Here is a 21,398-nt window from a genome sequence, read left to right as displayed (position 1 = left end):
TAAGTTAGTTTATTTTATTTATTCAATTTTTATAGCCACACAACTCAACTGAGTGATTCTGGGCAGCATACAATTCTAAAATTAAAAAAAAAACAATTGAAAAATTAAAACAATAAAAATATCCACAGAATGAATGAAAAATTAAATAAGCTCACAAATTTGATCTAAGGATGTCATGGAAAAAAAATACTGAGACATTAAGGGTGCCATGAACTGAGAAAGTTTGAGAATCTCTGGTTTATGAGCCACTGTGGCACAGTGTTTAGAGTGCAGTAGTGCAGGTTACTTCTGCTGACTGCTGGCTGCCAGCAATTTGGCAGTTCAAATCTCACTAGGCTCAAGGTTGACTCAGCCTTCCAGCCTTCCAAGGTGGGTAAAATGAGGACTCAGATTGTTGGGGGCAATATGCTGACTCTGTAAACCGCTTAGAGATGGCTGTAAAGCACTATAAAGCAGTATATAAGTCTAAGTGCTATTGCTGTTAAGGAATTGAAGTAAAAACAAGAGGCACTACATTGAGAATAGTCAGTTAAATTGACTTCACTTTCTGCAAAAAGCAGCTCAGGAAGGACCATTCCAAACAGTAACCTGTAGAAGTACAACACCTGTTTGTTTGAATGTAAAATGACCATCTAAAAAAAGTTCTGGGAAGATATCTGATCAGGATTTGTTCATTTATACCTTGGAGTTGATATTGCATTAAAAACAATGCTTACGTTAGAGGGTGGATTAAGTATTTAGCAAGAAATAATATATATTTTTTTTTAATTATAGGCTCTATGGTAGGAATCCGACTTCCTGGCCCTTCTAAGCTTCCTGAAATAGCTGCATGTCAAGCTTCTGTTGTTCCATCGGTGACCTCCACTACTACAACTTCAATTCTGCCTACATCTCCTTCAGTTTTGCCTGAATTCTCAACTGCAGAGAACGTTTCTGTTTTATCTGGGACATCAAGCACAACCACTGCACTATTATCACAAACTCCATCCCCCGAGTCCTCTTTAGTACTGTCCATGTCCTCTAATGCTTTATCTTTATCCCCCTCTGCTGAAACATCTTCACTTTTGTCCATGACCTCTTCTACTGATGTTCCTTTGTTGCCCACAACCTCTTCTACTACACTTGTACCTTCTAGAGCTGCAATTTCATCATCCCTACCCTATTCTACGCCTGTTTCACCTACCAATAAGTCCCCTTCAATATTCACAATGTCACCTAACAGTACTAATTCTTCGTTGCCCGTGCCTCCTTCTATTATGTCTTCTATCATTGAGGACACTTCTGCTGATTCGGAATCCCCTGTCACAAATTGGACATTACAAGACATTAGAACTACAGCTGTGCATTGTGCTACAGTAACTCAAGTAACACCTGTTAATTCTTCAGGTTCTGTGTCCCCAGTTGGTACTTTGACTCTGAGAATTTCTCCTTCTGGAGTAAAAAGCAATTCCGATCAAACAGATTCTCAGTTTAAAATAAAGTGTAACGCCAGTGGGCTACCAAGCAATATAAATAATCTAATATCTCTACAGTCAGGCAGTTTTGCTTTACTTCAGTTTCCAGGGCAGAAGAATGATTCAAGTTCCATTGCAAAGAAAGCTGCATCTCTTGAGATTAAAATTTCACATAAGAAAAATGAGCTCAGTGCCAATAAGTTAGAAGAAGATTCAGTATGTTCACAAACGGCAGAAATTACTGACTCAGAAATTAGTAAATTAAAAGAAAACAAACTACCACTTCATAATCCAGACTTGCATTCCGAAGAAATAACATGTAACAGGAATACATCAGAAATAATTGAAAAGGATGCTGAAATGTTGAAGTTACCAAGTTTTTCTCACATGTTACAGGCTAATATACAATCAGACCACTCCTATACCAGCGAGAAGCAAAAATGTGAAGAAGGTGAAGCACTGATTAAGAAAAAAAATCAAGACAAAGATGATGAACACCCCCTAGATAAAATTTCATATCCTGATGAAAAATGTAATGAAGTTGCAGTTCTTGCCCATGATGTATTACAAGAAAGGTCAACACAAAATCCAATTACTGAATCAAAAAGAGCTGAACAAAAACCATTAGATACAAAAACAGAATTGATTACTGAACAATCCTGGGGGAAACCAGGGAAACCAGCTCTGTCCCCCAAAACCCTAATTAATACTGAAGAGCTGCAAACAAAGTCTAAACCATCTCTAAATCCATGGAAAAATGAAGATCCAGAATTGCCAAGACAGAACATGAAGGAAAAGTGTGACTTTGTGGCTAAAGAAAAGGATAAAGAAAAAGTAAGTGAGAAGGTCAAGATCAATATTGGAAAAAATAAAAATAACATCTTAAGAAATGAATACCTGGATAGTACTCACAAAGATTTATATGAAAAAGATACTGATTTTCAAAGTAGCCGTAACTTTTCTAGTTATGAAAAAAGTATTAAAGATACACAAGAAGATAATCAAAATAGGAATGATGAGCACAAAATTAGTAAAACTTGTGGCAAAATATCCAGACCATCCTTAGTTGTACAAAATAAAATCAACGTGGATGCTGATGAACTTGCCGAGAAATTAAGAAAAACCTCAAAACAAAGTACATGGAAAATCAAGAGTCACCAAAAAAAATCCTCGCCTCTTATTGATATTACCCGGGATAATACAGAAAAAGATGAAAAAACAGAAGAATCTGCAAATGAGAGGGTTGATGAAGCATTTGGATATCAAAGTGAGGATGCAGTAAACATTGAAGTATTGGTAAGCATCTAAGTTTTTAAATTAAAAAATATTCACAAATTTCAAAAATATAAAACTAATCTTATAATTGTCTAATTAACAGCAATCAAAATGATGCTTGATATTTGAAAAGGTTATATATATCTCAAAACACAAAATTAGGATTTAGATATTACAGTATTTCCATTGTCTTTCTCATTGTAGTTTAGTTTTGTACATATAATTAGAATCAGCTTCAAGGTAAGATTTAGCACACCAAAATAGATAGTTGCTTATGTATGAATGAGATGGAAATGCAGTCAACCTTAATTAATATCTTTCTGAAAGTTATTGTTAATTTCACCACCATCCCCTGGTACGTACATGTCCTGCTGAAATGCCTACAGCTACTATTTGAATGCTATCTCAAATTGGCAGGATTAAAACCCTTTCACTCTTGACTTTGAAGGATCCCTGGAAAGATTGTGGATGTTTTACTTTTGCCCCAAGTGCTTTCCACCATCATGACAGCTCTTGGAACAGTTGCTTTCCTGAAATAGCTTCTCTACCAAGCAAGGAGGAGCCTTTGGGGGATCTGATCTTGATTGCCAGTAGGTGAGGCCAAAGAAATAGGGACAGGTAATCAGAGAAATATCCACCAAAGAATCAATGAATTGTCTTGCAGCCAGTGGCCAAACAGGTAGCTAAAATGTGAGAGGCTTCCTTAAGAGCTTTTCATAACAAGGATGAGCAAACTATTGATTGTTTTTTACTAGAAATCTATCTATAGGCACTGAATAGTCCCTAGAGAAGCAAAATATGACATAACATAATACTAGAGCCAGAGGTGGTATTTGCCGGTTCTCCGAACTACTCAAAATTTCTGCTACCGGTTCTCCAGAACCTGTCAGAACCTGCTGAATTTCACTCCTGCTTTGTGGCCTCTGAAATTCATTTCTGTATGGAGCCCTGTTCAAGATCTTACAGAATATCTGTAAGGAATACCACATTATACATATCATGCATCAAGATTCAGCTCTCACTGAACCATTACATTTCTGAGAACACAAGTTCTGAAGGAATAAGACCAAATGAGCGAGGAGCTGATTTGCAAAAATTCACAAGTGCCACAGAAAAAAACTACAAAAAGATGTGAATAACCAGTTCTTCGTTTGTGATTTTTCTAATCCACTAATGGAATGACTGAAACTGACCACTTAATTTTCATGAAAGATGAACTCGGGTGACATCCAGTGACCCAAAAGATTTCAGTGTTAACATAGAAAAAAATAAAGGAAAGATGATATACCTGAAATGAAAAGAAAGTTGGATGGCAGATAGGCTAAACTTTCATTAAAAATAGTAGATACAAGGCAATCAATAATATATCAATATTAGACTTATATACTGCTTCATAGTGCTTTACAGTCCTTTCTAAATGGTTTACAAAGTCAGCATATTGCCCCCAACCATCTGGGTCCTCATTTTGCCGACCTCGGAAGGATGGAAGGCTGAGACAACCTTGAGCCAGTCAGGATTAAACTTCTGGCAGCCAGTAGAAGTAGCCGGCAATACGGCAATCTAACCACTGTGCCACCATGGTTCTTATAATAAATACAGTAAAATACCTATTTTGTAATTAAAATAAAATAAAAGTAGTAACAACAGTAATAACTGATGGCATTTCATCCTCCATGGGCTCAATTCTTCCAAAATAATTCAGTTTTTGAAAGGTGAAGGAAAGCCAGTATGATGGGACTAGTGTAATTTCAAACTGTGTAATTAGGATAGTTAATACCACTGTGAAACAACCCCTGTAAAGTTCAGCCCCACCCCCATCTCATAAAACTGGAGAAATTAAAGCTTTTTGTTATATTTTAATTGCTTTTATGGGTGCTTTAGTATATAGGAAATCCAACTTAAATAAATCAATATAAAACCATCAATCTATTTCACTGACTTACTGTTTCTAATTAGCTTAAGTATTTTGAACTTCATTAGTCTACATCCATCATTAACTTTTCTTACTTTGAAATTGTTTTTTCAACATTGTAATCTCTTGGCTATGATTATTCCACCAGTACTCTGATAGACTGCCTAACACTAAGATACAGCAATGTAAATCCTATGATAGTTGTGTTGGTACTGTGAATGACTCTTGTTAGATCTTCAGTTATTTAAATCTTGACTTTTGATACCATAGTTATAGCTATTTTTTTTTAAATGACATAGCCATAACAGCTCGGTATACATTAGAGAATTGTTGAGAATTGTATTAATTATTTAAAGTGTAGATTCTTATATTAATTGATATTAAATAGTTTACATGACTGGGACAATAGAATTTACTGTGTTTCATTACTTTGTCACAGAATGGAAGTGAATCCAGTGAAGTTGAGGAGAATGTGGACATTGAGACTGTGGAGGAATTTTCAGAAAAAGTTAATCTTGCTCGCTTGAAGGCTACAGCTGCTCATGCCTTGTTGTCCAAACAGTTGTAAGCATATTCCTTTAAAAACCCAAATTGAGCAATTTTATTTGTAATTTTATAGTTGAAAACTCTCAGACTTTTGTTGTTTGATTGTTTGTCTAAATACAATTTTACTTATCTGAATGAGCATTAATATAGTAGAGGGAGAAATCTTCCATGTTGTTTTAAAGATACATTTCCGTTTAAAACAAAGGCTTGAAGCTTATTTAATGCATATGGTAAAATGTATATTTAATTTCCACATGGAACAAAAAGATAACATTTCTGGAAGTAACATAAAAAGAATAAACCTAAACAAAAGGCAACACTAAGTGAAGGAAACAGAATGTAAAATATTTAAAAATCTTAAGAACATCAAAGCTGGATCTAAATCTTAAAATACAGGATGTTTTTTCCCTCGAGGTGAAACAAACAATATAGTAAAAGGAAAACCGCCTTAGGAAATCTATTAACAGGATATCAAATGAAGAGTGTCTGCCTAACTAAATTATTTTAGGGGAATGCATTTAGTGGAGGCTTTTTTAAAAGGAGGATCTAAGTAGTTTCATACGTGAGAAAATTTATTTTAGAAACTTTGCCTCCAAATAATTTAGGGCTTTTAAAGTTATACTCCAACACTTCAAACTGAGTTTGGAAACAGATTGTTTTCCAGGGCAGTTGCTGAATCACCGGCATCATCTGATTACGCTGACCAGTATCAGCTAATAGTTAAGTATTTTTTTTATTTTGGACTAGCTGAAATTTTTGAAAAGGAATATAGTAATCTATCCTGGTGATTACCAGAGAATAGATATTAGGTTATTGTCCAGAAAGAACAGCAAGAAGCACATTGAAAACTGAAATAAGATGCTCTTAATCCCCAATAAAATAATTGATTCAAAAACACCAAAGTGCACACCTCTTCTATCAGAAATGTTCAGTTGATCTCAAGTGAGAATTGATCACAACTGAAATGGGCAGGTTTTTGCAATTTTTTTTAAAGTCATATCTGGATTATTTATTAGGTGAAAGGATGTAAAAATATGTGTAATCAGGGTAATGATGATACTGTAACATCAAATAACTTCTGTCAGCACTTTAAAGTAGTTGATCTAAAGCATGGGAAATAGTCTAGAACAGCAGGGAAACACTTTTGTTATCAGGGAGTAGAACAGAAGGCACTCATCACCATTTTTTGATTCTAGGAGCAGAACCATCACAAGAGTGCTCTTACTTCTGAAAGCTGATGCTGAAGAATATAACTTCAGTAGAGAATAACTCAGCCATGCTCATTTTCCTCTGTTCTTCCAGTCTTTCATTCTGTCTCAGGCTTATTTTTGTGATGGGATAAACTGCTTTTGGCATTTTTAAACTGATTGGGCTTATTATATTTTCAAGGTTTATTTTCTATTTTATGTTTTATATTTTAATTCTTCGGATAGTTTCAGGCAATGCCAGAATAAAAACCCAGGAACTAAACTTGTTTATTTTCTCTATCAGGCACTTGGTTCATAACCATTCTAATAAGACTACCAAGCGACATAAGGTAGAGTCATGTTCATTCTTCTGGGTTTAATTAGTAAAGAATATTCTCATTGTAAAGATTTACTAATGTATTCTTAGCTATTTCTAAAGGTAGAATAAACTGATACTAGCAGTTAACTAACTTGTATCATGCTAAGTTACTTTCCATGGTGTTTTGTCAATATCTGTGTATATTTTTCTGCTGATAATCATGTGGGAATATAACATCAGCAATTTTTTTCTTCCTAAATGTAAGGGAAGGCTGAATAAAAGTAGTCCTTGATTTATGACTATAACTGACCCTGCAATTTCAGTTGTAAGTCATGATGGATGTAAATTTGTCAGCATGTGACGATGCGAGATTATAAAACCCTTTTTTGTGGTGGGTTGTTAAGCAAACACTGCAGTTGTTAAATAGACCCCTTGTTTGTTACAGAGCAGTTTTAGACAAAAACTAGAAGTAAATCCTGGTATCTAGCAAAAACATAAATTAAGGTCACATGATCATGTCACAAACAGCCATAAATATGGGTTGGTTGCCGAGTACCCAGAATGCAGTCATGTGACTGCAAGGTATGGATTTTGGAAGATTGTAAATCTGTTTTGCATAGTCCATGGTAATTTTGAATGGTCACTAAGGAACTGGTCAAAAGTTGAAGTCTACTTATATATGCTTATATGTGCTTTAAGCAACATAACAGAAAGCTGTGAGGAAATTTAGAGATGGTTCTCTGCTGTTTGTTACAAAACAGACATTGGCAATCTCCAGTAACAGGCCCAGCTTGGCCCAGCCCAGCTCATGGAGGTTTTCCATCTAGCCCACAAGGACTCTAAAGAAACTGTAAGCGTTTGCTTAAGGCCTTGATCTCCACACACACCTATGAGGGTCTTCAGGAATAAGTCTTATTTCCAGTCAGTTGCCACTTTATGATAACCCAAATTTTTATGATCCTGAAAAAAATACTTAAGCCTGATTAATGCAAGGTGCATTTCTACCATGCATTGTTTGATTATAAGAATCACAGTTTTACTATGTTGTATTTTAAACTGTTCATGAGAGCAGATTTGTCTTTTCATAGCAATCTGAGTTTCTCAACAAAAAGCTAAAGAATGAGGAGCAGTCCTTTGCTAACTATCGGCAAACACATACAGCAAACGAACGTCGACGTCGAAAAGAAATGAGAGGACTCTTTGAAAAATTGAAAGCAACATTAGGACTTCAGGCTTTTCCAAAGGTTTCCAAATGCTTCATTTTAAAACAAGTTAGTGTTTTATATTCATATTTCCATATCAAAGAAAAATACTGGACAGAATTGATTTTAAATACAGTAGAGGTGAAAAATCTTGCTTAACATTAGTAATAGACTTATTTAATACTATGCAAGCTTGCTTTCTTATTTATTTACATAAATGTATTGGCTACCCAACTCAAGTGAAATAATAGTTTATTTCAAGCCATTTTCAAGCTAGGCTTATTCCTACTTTTTGGATATATCTCTAGCTTTTATGGAAACAGTCTTCTTCCAATGTGTTTTTTTTTTTTAATTTCCCAATCTTGTTTGCAGTACTGGTATTCCTTGTTGGAGAGCCATCCAAGTACTAACTAGGATTCAGTTACACGTAATATTTTGAGATCAGTCTAGATTGACTCAAGCTCAGTAAGATTATTGGAGATTGGAAGCTAAGCAATGCCACACCTGTTTCTAATTCCACTGTTACTTTTTTAAAATAATACTTTTTAGTTATCTGGATTTTTTTCTGGAAACACCCCCCCCCCCCCAAAAAAAAACTTCCTTGAAAATATCTTGAAATGCCTAATATCTAGTTTAATGAAAAGAAGGACTAGGGTGACATGATAGCAGAGTTACAATATTTAAGAGGCTGTCACAAAGAAGTTGGAGTCATCCTATTCTCCAAAACATCTGAGGGCAGGACAAGAAGCAATGGGTGGAAACTAAACTGATCAAGGAAAGAACCAACCTAGAACTAAGGAGAAATTTCCTGACAGAACAATTAATCAGTAGAATGACTTGCTTCCAGAAGCTGTGGGTGCTTCAACACAGGAAGTTTTTAAAAAGAGATTGGACAACCATTTGACTAAAATGGTATAGGGTTTCTTGCTGATCAGGGGTTGGATTAGAAGGCCTCCAAGGTCTCTTCCAATTCCGTTACTCTGTTATATGACTCATGAACTACAATTGGAGATTTTGTCTAACTGATCGGTTGTTTCCTCTCGTTGTATTCTTGACTAAAACAAAATCTGTATAATTTCCTTTCTTTGTGCAGGCATATGACTTGGAACATATTTTATTTAATTTTAATTCCTTTCAATATAGTTTTCAAATAATTTACTGATATGAATATGAGAAGCTATTTCTGTTCAGATATATTCTTCTGGAATCTAAAAAGAGTTTGTTTTTCAGGCCTTGGAAGAGATCCAGGGTCTGACAGATCAAGCAGACAAACTCACAGGACAAAAGAACTTACTGTTGCACACGCAGGATACCTTGGTTCGTAAAGTATCTGCACTTTCAGGTGAGATGTCAGAGAAAATGAGCAGAATAAAATCTGAACTGTCTCTTAGGATTGTAAATCACTGGAATAGTTTGAAGTGGTGGGCAAAGAAAGTTACGGGCTACTAATGAAGTATAGTTGTAAAATATGTGAATGGTCCTAAAATAGAAGCTGGAAGCTGCCACAGATGGGGAGTAGGAAAACCTTCAAGAAATTATGAACTCATGCTAGGACCATAAAACATAATTAAATGCTTTTTCCATGCAGGAAGTCCTTGACTTACAACCACAATTTGAGCCTAACATTCCTGTTACTAAACAAGGCAGTTGTTAATTGAATTTTGCCCCATTTTACAACTTTTCTTACCACTCTTGTTAAGTGAATCTCTGCAGATATTAAATTAATAACACGGTTGTTAAGTGAATCTGCCTTCTCCGTTGACTTTGCTTATTAGAAGGTCACAAAAAGTGATCACATGACCCTGCAACACTGCAATTGTCTTAAATACATGCCAGTTGCGAAGCATCCAAATTTTGATCATGTGACCTTGGGGATACTACAATGGTCATAAGTGTGAAAAACGGTCATAAGTCATTTCTTGCAATGTTGCAACTTCGAAGGGTCACTGAATGTTTGTCACTAAATGTTTGTAACCACTAAATGGTTGTAAGTTGAAGATCACCTGTCTAATGCAGTAATATTATGCAACTGGGGGCCAGTTTGGTTTATTGGTTAAGATGCTAGAAACCAGGAGACTATGAGTTCTGAGCATGCCTTAGGTATGAAAGCCAATTTGGACCAGTTACTCTCTCTCAGTCGAGGTCACCTCACAGGGTTGTTGTGGGGAAAGTAGGAGAAAGGAACAATAGGTATGTTCACACCCTTGAGTTATATATAAAAAGACAGGATTAAAAATAAAATTAATAAGGAATTATAATTTACTCCATGGAGTCCCCAAGAATATAGAGCCCTTGCATATTTATGATGGAGAAAGAAAGACTAAAAACAATTGCATTTGGGCTAGCATATAATTTCTCTTGGAAGTTAGACATTTGTAAGCATGTTTGTTTTGAAAGAGAAACCTGACTATTGCTTTCATCTCTAGGAAAGACACAAGAAGTGGTCTTGAAGAAGTTAGAATATATTTATGCCAAACAGAAAGCAGTAGCGGCTCAAAAAGGGAAGCAGAAAGAACAAACAGATCCTACGAAGATGATTGAAACTACACAGACTGCTAGTCCTTCAGTGGAAAAAGATCCTACTTCTGTCCTTGGAGAAGTGAAGCCAATGGTCTTATCCAATCAACGTACAAAACCATTGATACTTTCCAAGAAAGGAAATGTCACAGGTAGGCTAAAGAAACACAGGAATAATTGGTCTACACAAAATCCTGACATTCATTGCTGAACAGGCAAAGTCAATGGGAAGCCAGCAGGAAATTGAAAATTGCAATCATGTGAAGTCATCCCTTAATGCTGGAAACGAACTAGGTAGCATAATCAAGGGACATTACACCTTATGACTGTTACTTAGCAATTGTAATTCCAGTCCCAATTATTGTCGTAAACCAAGGATGCCTGTAATTTATCAGCATAGTAAGGTAATAAATTAACACAACAGCCACTGTAGTGTATGAAATACTATAGAGTAGTGGTCTCCAACCTGCAGCAAAGCTGGCTGAGGAACTCTGGAAATTGAAGTCCACAGGTCTTAAAGTGGCCAAGGTTGGAGACCACTGCTATAGAGGTACTGCAGAGTTGATTTAACAATTTCTTGGGTTTTTTGTTTTTTTTTTTTTGATTTTTTTTGCTTGTTTAAAAATTTCAGTGTTATCTGAAATGTGTTACAGAAAAACAGTTGTAGTTTATGGGGATAAATGTAAAAGGAATGCCAAGATAAATAATATTCCTTGTTATTTATGTACTTATCTCAAAATTTCTTTATTATTGCTTTTTACAGGAGACCTCCCTCCCTCTATAACATTAACCAATGCCAACCTTTTAGTAACTACAAATGGCCAGGTTCTGGCATTCAGAAGCTCATTGGTGCCAAGACAGGTTGCTGCCCTGCCTACCACACTACTAGAAGGCAAAGTTAAATCAGAAATGGAGGGCAATGATGAGAAAGAGCAGTCAGGTAAGATGAGAAAACAACTGAAAAAATTAAGTTGAACCTAGCCTTGCTTCTGGCATGAAGCTTACTAAATTGTCCATGTCCCCAAAGTGGAAACTTTTATCACTTGTCTCATCTATAGGTAGTTCCCATGCAGAGATAAAAAATGGAAAGAAAGAAAAGACAAAAGACAAAAAGTAAGGATACAGTAAAACAAAAGAAATATATGAAGAAATTATTCCCCCTTCACCATAATATAAACAATTTTAGACTTTATCACATCTTAAAATACAACAATATTCTAACTCTTACTTATAAATAAATCCTTAAAGCTTTTTCATTTCAATCTTGACCAGCAAAATTCCATTAAGAGTTACCAGAGATAACAACAAATTATTTAACCTTAATCAAATAAACCAACTTTATATTTCTTCCTTTTTCTTTTAACAATCTTGATTTTAGTTTCATCAATAGTCCTAGAATTTGATTTCTTTTTGTTTTCTTTGTCCTTCTCACAGAATTCTTCAATAGTAATAGCACTTAGACTTATGTACTGCTTCATGGTGCTTTATAGCCCTCTCTAAGCAGTTTACAGAGCTAGCATTTGGCCTCAATAATCTGGATCTTCGCTTTACTGACCTCATAAGAATGGAAGGCTGAGTCAACCTTAAGCCTGGTGAGATTGCTGGCAGCCGGCAGTCAGCAGAAGTAGTCTGCAGTATTGCATTCTAACCACTGTGCCACCACGGCTCTTCTCAAAGTTTTAACAAGCCTCTTTTGTAAATCCAGCATAGGAAAATTACCCAACTTGCTTTTTTTTTTTGTTTATTCTTTTTTATATTCCTTAATAGCATTAACCATTTTTGTTTTGTTTTGTTTGTGTGGGAGGGAGAGGGAGATTGTATGTCCAGTGCAGCATCTTTACCTGTATCATTCTTGTAGCCTGTTATTTTTAAATCCACTTTCATATCTGTCTTAATCTGTTCAGGTAAGACTTGTTCTTCTTCCATAACGTTGTTTAAATGCAGTCTAGCTTATAGGGGCAGACACTCTTAAAATTGACTTCTGGGTTCATTGTTCAAAAATATCCTTAAATATATTCAGTGTTAAAATATTTTGCTTCATTCTATATTAATAAGTCGAACTTAAGTGCATACTCAAGTATAGGATAGGTATTCTGTCTTTTAGGGTCAATGTTTCAATCCACATGGCTACATCTGATTAACCTCACAGTTATCAGTATTTATATTTGGCTCCTGTGGAAAAGAATGACAGCTAAAACTTTATTCTTTCCCTTTGAAACAGGTATTTTCAAACCAGCCTAGCAAAATATCAGTATTTTCTTTCGACAAAAGCTTCCTCCTTGATTTATTTTTCTGACATTTAAGTGAGAGATCATTACTTTTCCATGCTAAGGCTGTCCATATTATGAAACAGTTGATCGCTACTAGTTGTTCTGCTGCTAACTATGATGACAGACTGTGCTGCAATGCATAACTGCAGTTCAAGAGTTGGGTTTGGACTAAGGATTTGCAGACTTTTGATGGCAAAGGTCTCTTTCATCCAAAATGAATGTGTGCACCAGTAGTGGGTTCCAGATCCCGTTCCAACCAGTAAAGTTGGAACGGGCCCGGTGTCATCCACATGGACGTGCGCAGCATGCGCATGCGTTTTACTGCCTCCATGAGGTTCTGCGATGCTCCAGCTGCTCAGCGGAGCATCGCGCAGACGCTGTACGCACGGTTCATGTGCACAGAAGCACCAAAGATTTAAAAATAAGGAACTTGGGCAGGTGGGTGGGCCCTCCAGAGCACTGTACCAGAACTGTATCAGGTGCTCCGGGCAGGCTTCGGTACGCCCATAACAGGGCGTATCGCCTACAACCCACCACTGGTGTGCACCTGTCTCTAAAATTTTTATTTTCTCTAGGAGATTAGCAAACTCAGGAAATCTCTCTCCTTTTGCTAATAGGGTAATATAATAGAAACTTGAAAGGCTGTCAAAGCAATTGTCGTGTTCAACTTATACCTAGCATAATTAAGATGGAGTAGCTGTGAATTTCACGCTTCTCCCTTCCCTTGGCTGAGGTCCCTCTTTTGCAACAGTCCTTTCTCCTCTTCTGTTTTTCCAGTGTTTGTTTGATCTTTCATCATATGGATCTTCCAAGTCTGGGGACCAGTTTCGGCATTTTCTGGGCACTTTTGATGCACCTTATTTTTTATTACTTCATGGACGCTATTCTCTGGAATACACTTCTGTTCTACAAATTGTTCCTCTTAGGCCAGGTAGTCCACATGATTACCAGTAACCTCAGAAATCTGAACTCACAGCATTTGAAAAAGCAAGGAAGAAAAAAAAGCCACTGCTTCTCTGCATCAGCCTTTTATTACATGCATTCTGTGAGTCAATACAGCCCTCCGATGGGTGCTTTGAATTGGTTGATTCATATAACTATGGAGGGCTTGCAGAATGTTTCTATCATTGTGAACATAAACTAGTTGAACTTGCTAGCCCTAAGAACTGCAAGTGCCATCATGGCAGTCACTAATCTCTTTGGAAGTGCTGCTGTTATTGCTGGTAAACCAAATTGGGACCCAATATTACCCAGGATTTGTATCTTTGTGATAGCTCATCACCTGGTATTTACCACTTTGTTTTGTTTTATACATGCACAATCTCCCCCCCCCTCCCCCTGACAACACACAAAATATAAAGTCTACGCACCCCTTTTAAAATGCCAGATTTTTGAGATGTAAAAATATCAGACCAAAATAAATCACTTCAGAATTTTTTCTACCTTTAATATAATATGGGATGGATAGGCGAAGCAGGGATCCAAAGAATGCTCTTTATTATTGTATAGGAGAAGAACAGACTCTTGCAATTTTATGAGAGTTTCTTTCTGCTGCTTCTTATACCAAAGACAATCAAGGTGGGATTGTTTGAGTATCTTTCTTTGTCTTTTCGCTTTCTTGGGACTGAGCAATCTTTTCTTAATGACTGACTTATTATTTCTCCATTCCCAAGGCTGAGCAATCTTTTCTTAATGACTGACTTATTATTTCTCCATTCCCAAGGCCAGGTCAACATTTCTTCAAAGAAGGAAGTTACTTTTCATTCTCAACAGTTAGCATGCATAAGATCAGTAACCCCAATTTTTGCAGGTAAAACAGTTTACTTTTCCAAGCAGAATGATTGGAATAAGATTGGGATGCTTTAATCAATAATCTGATTGATTTATTTTGTTTTGTTTGGCCTTAGCAGAAAATGAAGATTCATTCTTGATGCCAAGAATCGTGAATGTGACATCACTAGCTACTGAAGAAGAAACGAATTTAAATCTGGATGCAAATAAAGGGCCTTATACAATGCTAAATACTGATTCTAAAGCATCTGAGCTTTCCATGCAAGTTTTATCTCAGGAAACATCCAATCATAAATGCAAAGAAAACAAAGGAGGTTCTGAAAAAGAGAGAAATGCTACTAGAACAACACAAGATCTGCTTGAGAAAAAATATAGTTTTCCACAAATAGTAAACGTCTCCAGTTTAAAGGGCTCCCCAGAAACATTTGGAACAAAGCTCTGCTTTGAAGAATTAACTGGAAGCCAGACATGGGCCAAAGAGGTAGATGGAGGAGGAGAAGATTGTCAAAAGTCGAAGAATCCCTCATTGCAAAAGCTACAGATTAACAAAGCCAAGGTCTCTGGGTCAAAAATGGAACCGCAGCAAGTTGCTTCCATAATTCATGAACCAACAATGGATACAAGCAGTTCAGTAGATTTAGAAGAGGATGATGATACAGATGAAACTCTGACCTCACTTCTGAATGAAATTGCATTCCTCAATCAGCAACTGAATGATGATATTTCAGACATACCAGAACTCTCCAACCCCCTAAGTTCTGGCTTTTCTCTAGCAGATACAGAAAGTCGCCAGGAATCAAATTCAGCAAGTAGCTCTGCCTTCCAATTTGGTACAGTGGGTGGGAATTTTAAAGATCTTTCTATGATTCAAGACAATGGTGATTCCATAACTCCCCTCCTACTTCACTTGGATGATGACGACTTTCCTGTTGGCAATAGAAGTGCCAGAGAGGTTTCATCACAATCTGATGCTTTAAAAATCATGCTAGGTTCTGAAGTCAAGGATAGAAATTCCAACTTGTTAAAAATAAACGGAAGTGGAAAAAACATGGAATCCTCCACAAAGACAAGAAGTGTTTCACCTCCCGTTCTTTATATGAAAACTAATTTAGAAGCTGGCGCATTGGACATGTCATGGAGGCCTATGCCCAAATTAGCACCACTGGGGTTAAAAACTGCTAATCAGTCATTAGATTCGGAAGGACAAAGTACTAAAGTGATGCCTGCACTGGCACCTGTTGCTTCAAAAGAGAAGAAATTGGCACAGTCAGCAATTAATCCCAGTCAGGATTCTAAAGCAACAAACACAAAAGCAACTGCAGTGACAAAATCAAATTAATTATTGTGGCTTTAACTTCAGATTTTAATATTTTCTTTCTGACTTTTGAGGCTTAATGTAGATGTAGAATACACATGTGCATTTGGCTGCTTGCATTACATTGTCAGATATTGTAAAAAGTATGCATGTAATTTATGAAAACAGTTTTATACTAGAGGTTAAGAAGTCAAAAAATTAAGAGACTAATCAGGTAGATAAATAATGCAAATACTTCATTTATCTGTTATTTTGGTAGAACTCTTGTAAAATACGTTGAGGCTCTTGAACAATTACATGTTTGAGAACGTTCATTCTGGGAAGAAAAAAATGCAGAACTAAGTTATTGTCTTCATAATAACTAATGTAGTGAGAATTTTAACTGCTTTGCTTAAGCTCCAGTGGAGTTGCTTTTAATTCGCAGGAAAGGTGTCATGGTTATTTCCTTTGTATGACATTGCCATAGAATATCTTTTTTTAAAGTATTTTTAAAAATCAGGAATATAAGTGATTTGTATAAATATATGTGTTCAGGAACTCAGATTAAAGCATTTCAGCAACAAAGTATTTTCTGTAATACAATGTTGTTTAATTTTTGGGGTTTCCTGTAAAGCAAGTGAAGTGAGATTTCATACTGTAAAATGATTTATATTTTTGTATACAGATTTTTGTAAGTATGTACAATAATGACATTTTTCATCTAGGAAAAGATATTAAATGTTTCCAAATGATTGTAAATGATACATTTTTCACTAAGTGTGAAGCATTTGAGTGCTTTGAACAAGTTGTTATAGGAAACCTTAAAACTTATGCATTTTCGATAAATTCAATAAGGAAGGTAATGTTTCTTATTACCCCAAAATACAATATTAAAGCTGTCTTCATTTATTAATATTTGAAGCTTCCTTATCACGTGGATTGAATTAACTGTTGAGAGTCAGCTTTCTATATAAGCAATGAGCAATTCCGATGTGCTTATAGCACGAAGGTTTACATGTAACAAACAGACATGAGTCAGAATTACTTCTGGTGGGTATTCCTCAGCTTTTAAAAATATATGCAGACGGAATTAAATGAAAAAAGTTAAACTCTTTTTCTTTTTCAGAGATTTTTACAGAAATAGCAATGCTGTGTTCATCTGCACTGGCTGTTAAATCTTCAGACAGTTAACAGAATTACAGGTTTAGTTTTTCCTTAAATCAATGCTATTGATTTAAAAGCTTTATAATAACAGAAAGGAAAAGTTGTCAAAGTATTAAGCAGTGTGGATTATACAATTTGTTCTCTGTTGCTGACATATTCCCTTATGCTATTTTTCAGTTTATTATAAGGTTTTCTTATGTTTCTTGATTCACTGTGTTCATTCAGTGCCTTAGGACATGAAAAGAACTTTTGGACATCACAATTTAATTAAAATCTGAGTGACCTGTTTTTTTAAGGCTCAGACTCCAATGTAACACAAGCCTTTTAAGTGTTTTGTCTGGATGTGCAACTGAAAATGTGGTTTCTCTGAGAGCCTATGTCCCACAGACATCAGCAGATGTGTGAACATCAGCACTGATGGGATCCTTGGATGTAGAGTGGTAAATCAAGGCAGCTCTTATGAGTACATCAACACTTCGTTGTTAGGATTTCTGACTGTATGAAATCCTGCACTCGGACATCTTGCTTGTTCAAGTAAAAAAGCCTGAACAAGACTTGTGGCAATTTGCTTACCAATATTAAATAAACATAAAACAAATTACGCCCACCCTTTATTTTGTGAAACCACCATTACACTACAAATTTGAATAAAACATAGCATTATCATTACACTATAAATGTGAATAAAACATAGCATTATTTTTTTCATTTTTTGCTTATTCCTTTTTCCTAGTATTTGCTTGTTTTCTGAGCTATAGAAACTTTAAAAAAAAAACCTACCCTTCCACATTTCACTTTAGAACAAATTATATCATAATAACATTACAATTGTGGTCATTTGGCCTCTTGCCTAAACATGACTATTTTAAAGATGCAGTGCATCATAATGTAAATAGGCAGTAAAAGATTTCAGGAAAACTATATAAATATGATAACAGAACTCAAAAATTCCAATACCCAATCATCTCTTTTAATAATTTTTGTCTGCATTTCAGTGCTTAAATCAAAAGTTTTTAAAAAATAATAGTACCTCCTACACTATTCCCTATGTATTTCAAAAGTAGCCTTGATAACAATTATGTATAGTTTTTTAGGAATAATGCAATATTGAATTTTATAAGTATTTTTAATCAATACTTGACAATTGATTCATTTCATTTTAAGCAAGCTTGTAAAATTGATTTTTAATTCATCTGTAAATGACTGAAATGTTTTTAGTAAAACAATGTTAGAGTTTGTTTTTATGATACTTCTTTTTCTGTATTTACTAAAAACTGTATTTTTGTAGTTATCAAACCATAAAGCCTGTCTGAATAACTGAGAGGAGAATCTGTGTAATTAAAATAATCTCTAACTAGAAAATGGTTTTGAAATATTATTTCTAGGCCAAACACCGGAGGAGAAGCTGAGAGGATAACTGTTTACTGAATTTTATTGATAAAATTCTAGAGTAAAATTAGCACTTGTAAAAAAGAATATTTTGAATTTAATTTTTTTTAGGATTGTTATTGTTATAAAGATTATTAATATTTTGATTTGAGTTCTTAATTGTGATTTGTCTGCATCACATTTGGGGATTCCATTCCTGTACAAAACTTTGCTTGGAATGTTCCAGAATACTTTGGAGAGTTTTGCCCATTCCTTAGACATTAAGTGGATGTGGCTGCTTTCCTGACATTTATTTTCTTTAGCATAACAATAGCATATTGAAATCACTTCTCCAGAATCATTTCCATTATTTTTCTGTTCTCCCAGCTGTACTAAAACAGACTCATACACTCTTTCATGGGGCTATTTGACTTAGCATTCTTTTTCAAAAGTATTAGAAATGTAAAGCAGTTTCTCCATTGGATAAACACTCCAGGGTCCTCTGCTTGGATCAAAACATGGTGAACTCTTGTCCATACTGTTAAGTTTTTATATGGATGTTGAGAGGCAAAAGGTTCTTGTGTGGATAAAGTGCAGAGAATTTAAGCAAAATTATTCCAGCTCATATAGCATATTTTGAGATGGGTGGAATTTAGTACCATAATGGTACCATACTTTTTGTTTCTGCACAGCCTTATAATAATGATCTATCCATGTGCCATTGCATGAGGATTCTTCGCTTCAAATCCAGTTCCCAATCAGTGTTAAATCTTTTGTTCAGGATGGAACAAAGATAATTTTTGACACAATTTTCCTCTATAGCAGAATTTTTATTGGCAGGAGGGGAGAAAGCTTTGATTAAATCCCTGAGCACTTTTCTGTATTTTAGGGCCATTGAATTTTTGACGCTTTATCTCAAAACTAAATGGTTCAGATCACTCCAGACAGCCTGACCATATAATACACATGAAGAAAAGTCTGTCCATGCTTTAGACATTGCCAGCTTCTGGATAATCTAGGGCAGTGATGGTGAATGCGTGCCTGCTCATCAGGGCCGCAACCTGGAAGAGAAGCCCAGGGGGGCATTCACACACCAGAAGATGAATGAAATTCAATTCCAAGCTAGTCTTCCAATGAGGATCAGCTTGCTGGCATGCATGCTCATGCCGGAAAACGGAAGACCAGGTCTTCCAGTTTCTGGCACTGCCGCACACACACAGGCCAGCTGATCATCGCACGCACATGAAGTCTGGAAGAGGAACAGGTGATGCTGCGCATACCAGGCAACACTGCTCCACGTGTCACTGTGGACACGCATGCCATACAGGGGTGGATTCTGGCTTCTGTTACTGCCAGTTTGGTCATGGAGATGTTTTGTGTGCGTGTACACGTGCATGCGCAGTAGTAAAAAATTTCTTTGCGCAAAAGCAAAAAAAAGACGGCGCCTATGGCGCTGCCGATAGAACCAGTTAGGGGGTGTGGCCAGCTGAGTTACTACATACTCGGCCAAACCAGTAGGAACCCACCTCTGGTGCCATAGATTCACCATCCCAGATCTAGGGAATCACCTGATTATGGTTCACTTACTAGCCAGGACAATCAGTGGGTGTCTGGGCCATTCCCCTAAACCAGGTTATCCAACCCATGAGTTGCATGCAGCTCTGGACAGCAAGTAATGCAAACCCACAAGATGGTAATAAAAATATTTAAAAATGAAGTTTGTTATTTATATACATTAACTATAAAATATATTTTATATGCAGCCCAAGGCAATTTCTCCTCACTCAATTCCGCTCAGGCAAGCCAAAAGGTTAGACATGCCTGTTCTAAACCCATAGCGAGTGCAAGCTAAAAGTGGAATGTTTTGGTTTCAAAACTCCCTATATAGGAGAGCGCATGATAGTTTACTTGATATAATAAGCCATTCATCAGTATTTAATTTTGCAACTATGTTTCTCTTGACAGGAGCAAACCTTATAATACATTATTGCACAGATTCTGTTGCTACTATGGGTAAAAGCCAGGAAAATGTTCTGGTCATGTTAATTTGAATGATTTGTAGCATTTGTGTGTCAGCCATAGGTTGGCTATGTTTTTAATTGAATTATTTATACACCATCTTACTCCAAGAGTTCAAGCTACTTAGCACGGGAATGTCCTTTCGTGTTATCTTTACAATAACAATCCTTTGAAGTAAATTGCATTGAGTGAATGACTGGCCCAAAATCACCCAGTTAATTCGTAGGGCTTAAAACTGGGTTTCTCCCAGTTTAGCAAATAGCACTACATAATCTTGCTTCTATTAGCCCTCCTTATGATTCCCATGCAGGGAGTACAGGAGTGCTTCCCTCCCGCTCTGGAATATGGAGCGACTCTCCATCCTTGCCATCACTCTTACCTTCTCAGGCCATATGAGGAGTGACTGGGAGGGGAGGGGAGGGGCCAGCCAGCCAGCAGTGAACCACAGCAGGGGGATGAAAGAGTCACATACGGTTCAGAAGTTGCACGTTGCCGACACCCAGTATAGGTTCTCCTGCTTGGACTAGAAGACCTCCAAGATCCCTTCCAATCCTGTTATTACATGAATTTTATTTCTATGCCAGAATACCATTGCCAACCAGTTTGTCTTAAACTATGCAGTTATTTAAAAGAAAGCATTGTGCTGCCCCCATGATTAAGACCAGGGGTTCGTAGGTTAGCAGCAGTCATGTAACTTTTTTTTTGAAGAAATTGTTTTTCTAAGCTTTTCAATACAATAAATGAATAAATCAGACCTTACCCCTGGGAATATGTATGGAGTATATGTGACTAATGGAGGCCCTGGATCAGTGACTGAACTTTCCTATGATTCAATACTTCTATTGTGACAGCTTACTTCGATCATGGCTCCCTACTGCTCTTTGTGTATACATGCAGAAACTCAGACACTTTGTGCTAGCTAGTTGATAAGATTAGTTTCTCACAGGAAAATGTTCTTGTCACAGACGGAAGGGCGTTGGGCTGGCATCAGAGGTGGAATCTTAAACTATCCACCAACTAAGAACAGCCATGCAATCAATCCCACCCCCAGAATTGAGAAAGCTTGGACAACCTTTCTAC

General features: G+C 36.2%; 1 protein-coding gene across 3 annotated transcripts in view; it reads left to right on the top strand.

The window, feature by feature from the left end:
- MGA (MAX dimerization protein MGA) overlaps positions 1 to 18,293 on the top strand; it is a 64,370-nt gene extending 46,077 nt beyond the window's left edge. For 2 of the 3 annotated variants that reach the window (XM_087722321.1, XM_087722304.1), the window contains exons 18-25: positions 775 to 2,750; positions 5,081 to 5,205; positions 6,679 to 6,724; positions 7,782 to 7,964; positions 9,126 to 9,237; positions 10,322 to 10,564; positions 11,176 to 11,352; positions 14,590 to 18,293. In XM_087722321.1, coding sequence (XP_087578447.1) covers positions 775 to 2,750; positions 5,081 to 5,205; positions 6,679 to 6,724; positions 7,782 to 7,964; positions 9,126 to 9,237; positions 10,322 to 10,564; positions 11,176 to 11,352; positions 14,590 to 15,812 — 4,085 coding nt within the window. In that variant the 3' untranslated portion in view covers positions 15,813 to 18,293. The remainder of the gene's footprint in view (positions 1 to 774; positions 2,751 to 5,080; positions 5,206 to 6,678; positions 6,725 to 7,781; positions 7,965 to 9,125; positions 9,238 to 10,321; positions 10,565 to 11,175; positions 11,353 to 14,589) is intronic. The other variant, XM_087722313.1, reaches the window with a different exon arrangement.
- The last annotated feature ends 3,105 nt before the right edge of the window (positions 18,294 to 21,398 follow it).

Source organism: Thamnophis sirtalis, unplaced genomic scaffold (assembly GCF_051295495.1).
Source record: "Thamnophis sirtalis isolate CommonGarterSnake01/CBP01778 unplaced genomic scaffold, rThaSir2_p1.2 scaffold_1, whole genome shotgun sequence".
NCBI classification, from domain to species: domain Eukaryota; kingdom Metazoa; phylum Chordata; class Lepidosauria; order Squamata; family Natricidae; genus Thamnophis; species Thamnophis sirtalis.
The sequence above is the reverse complement of the archived record's forward strand: the minus strand, read 5'-3'. Positions and strand labels throughout refer to the sequence as shown.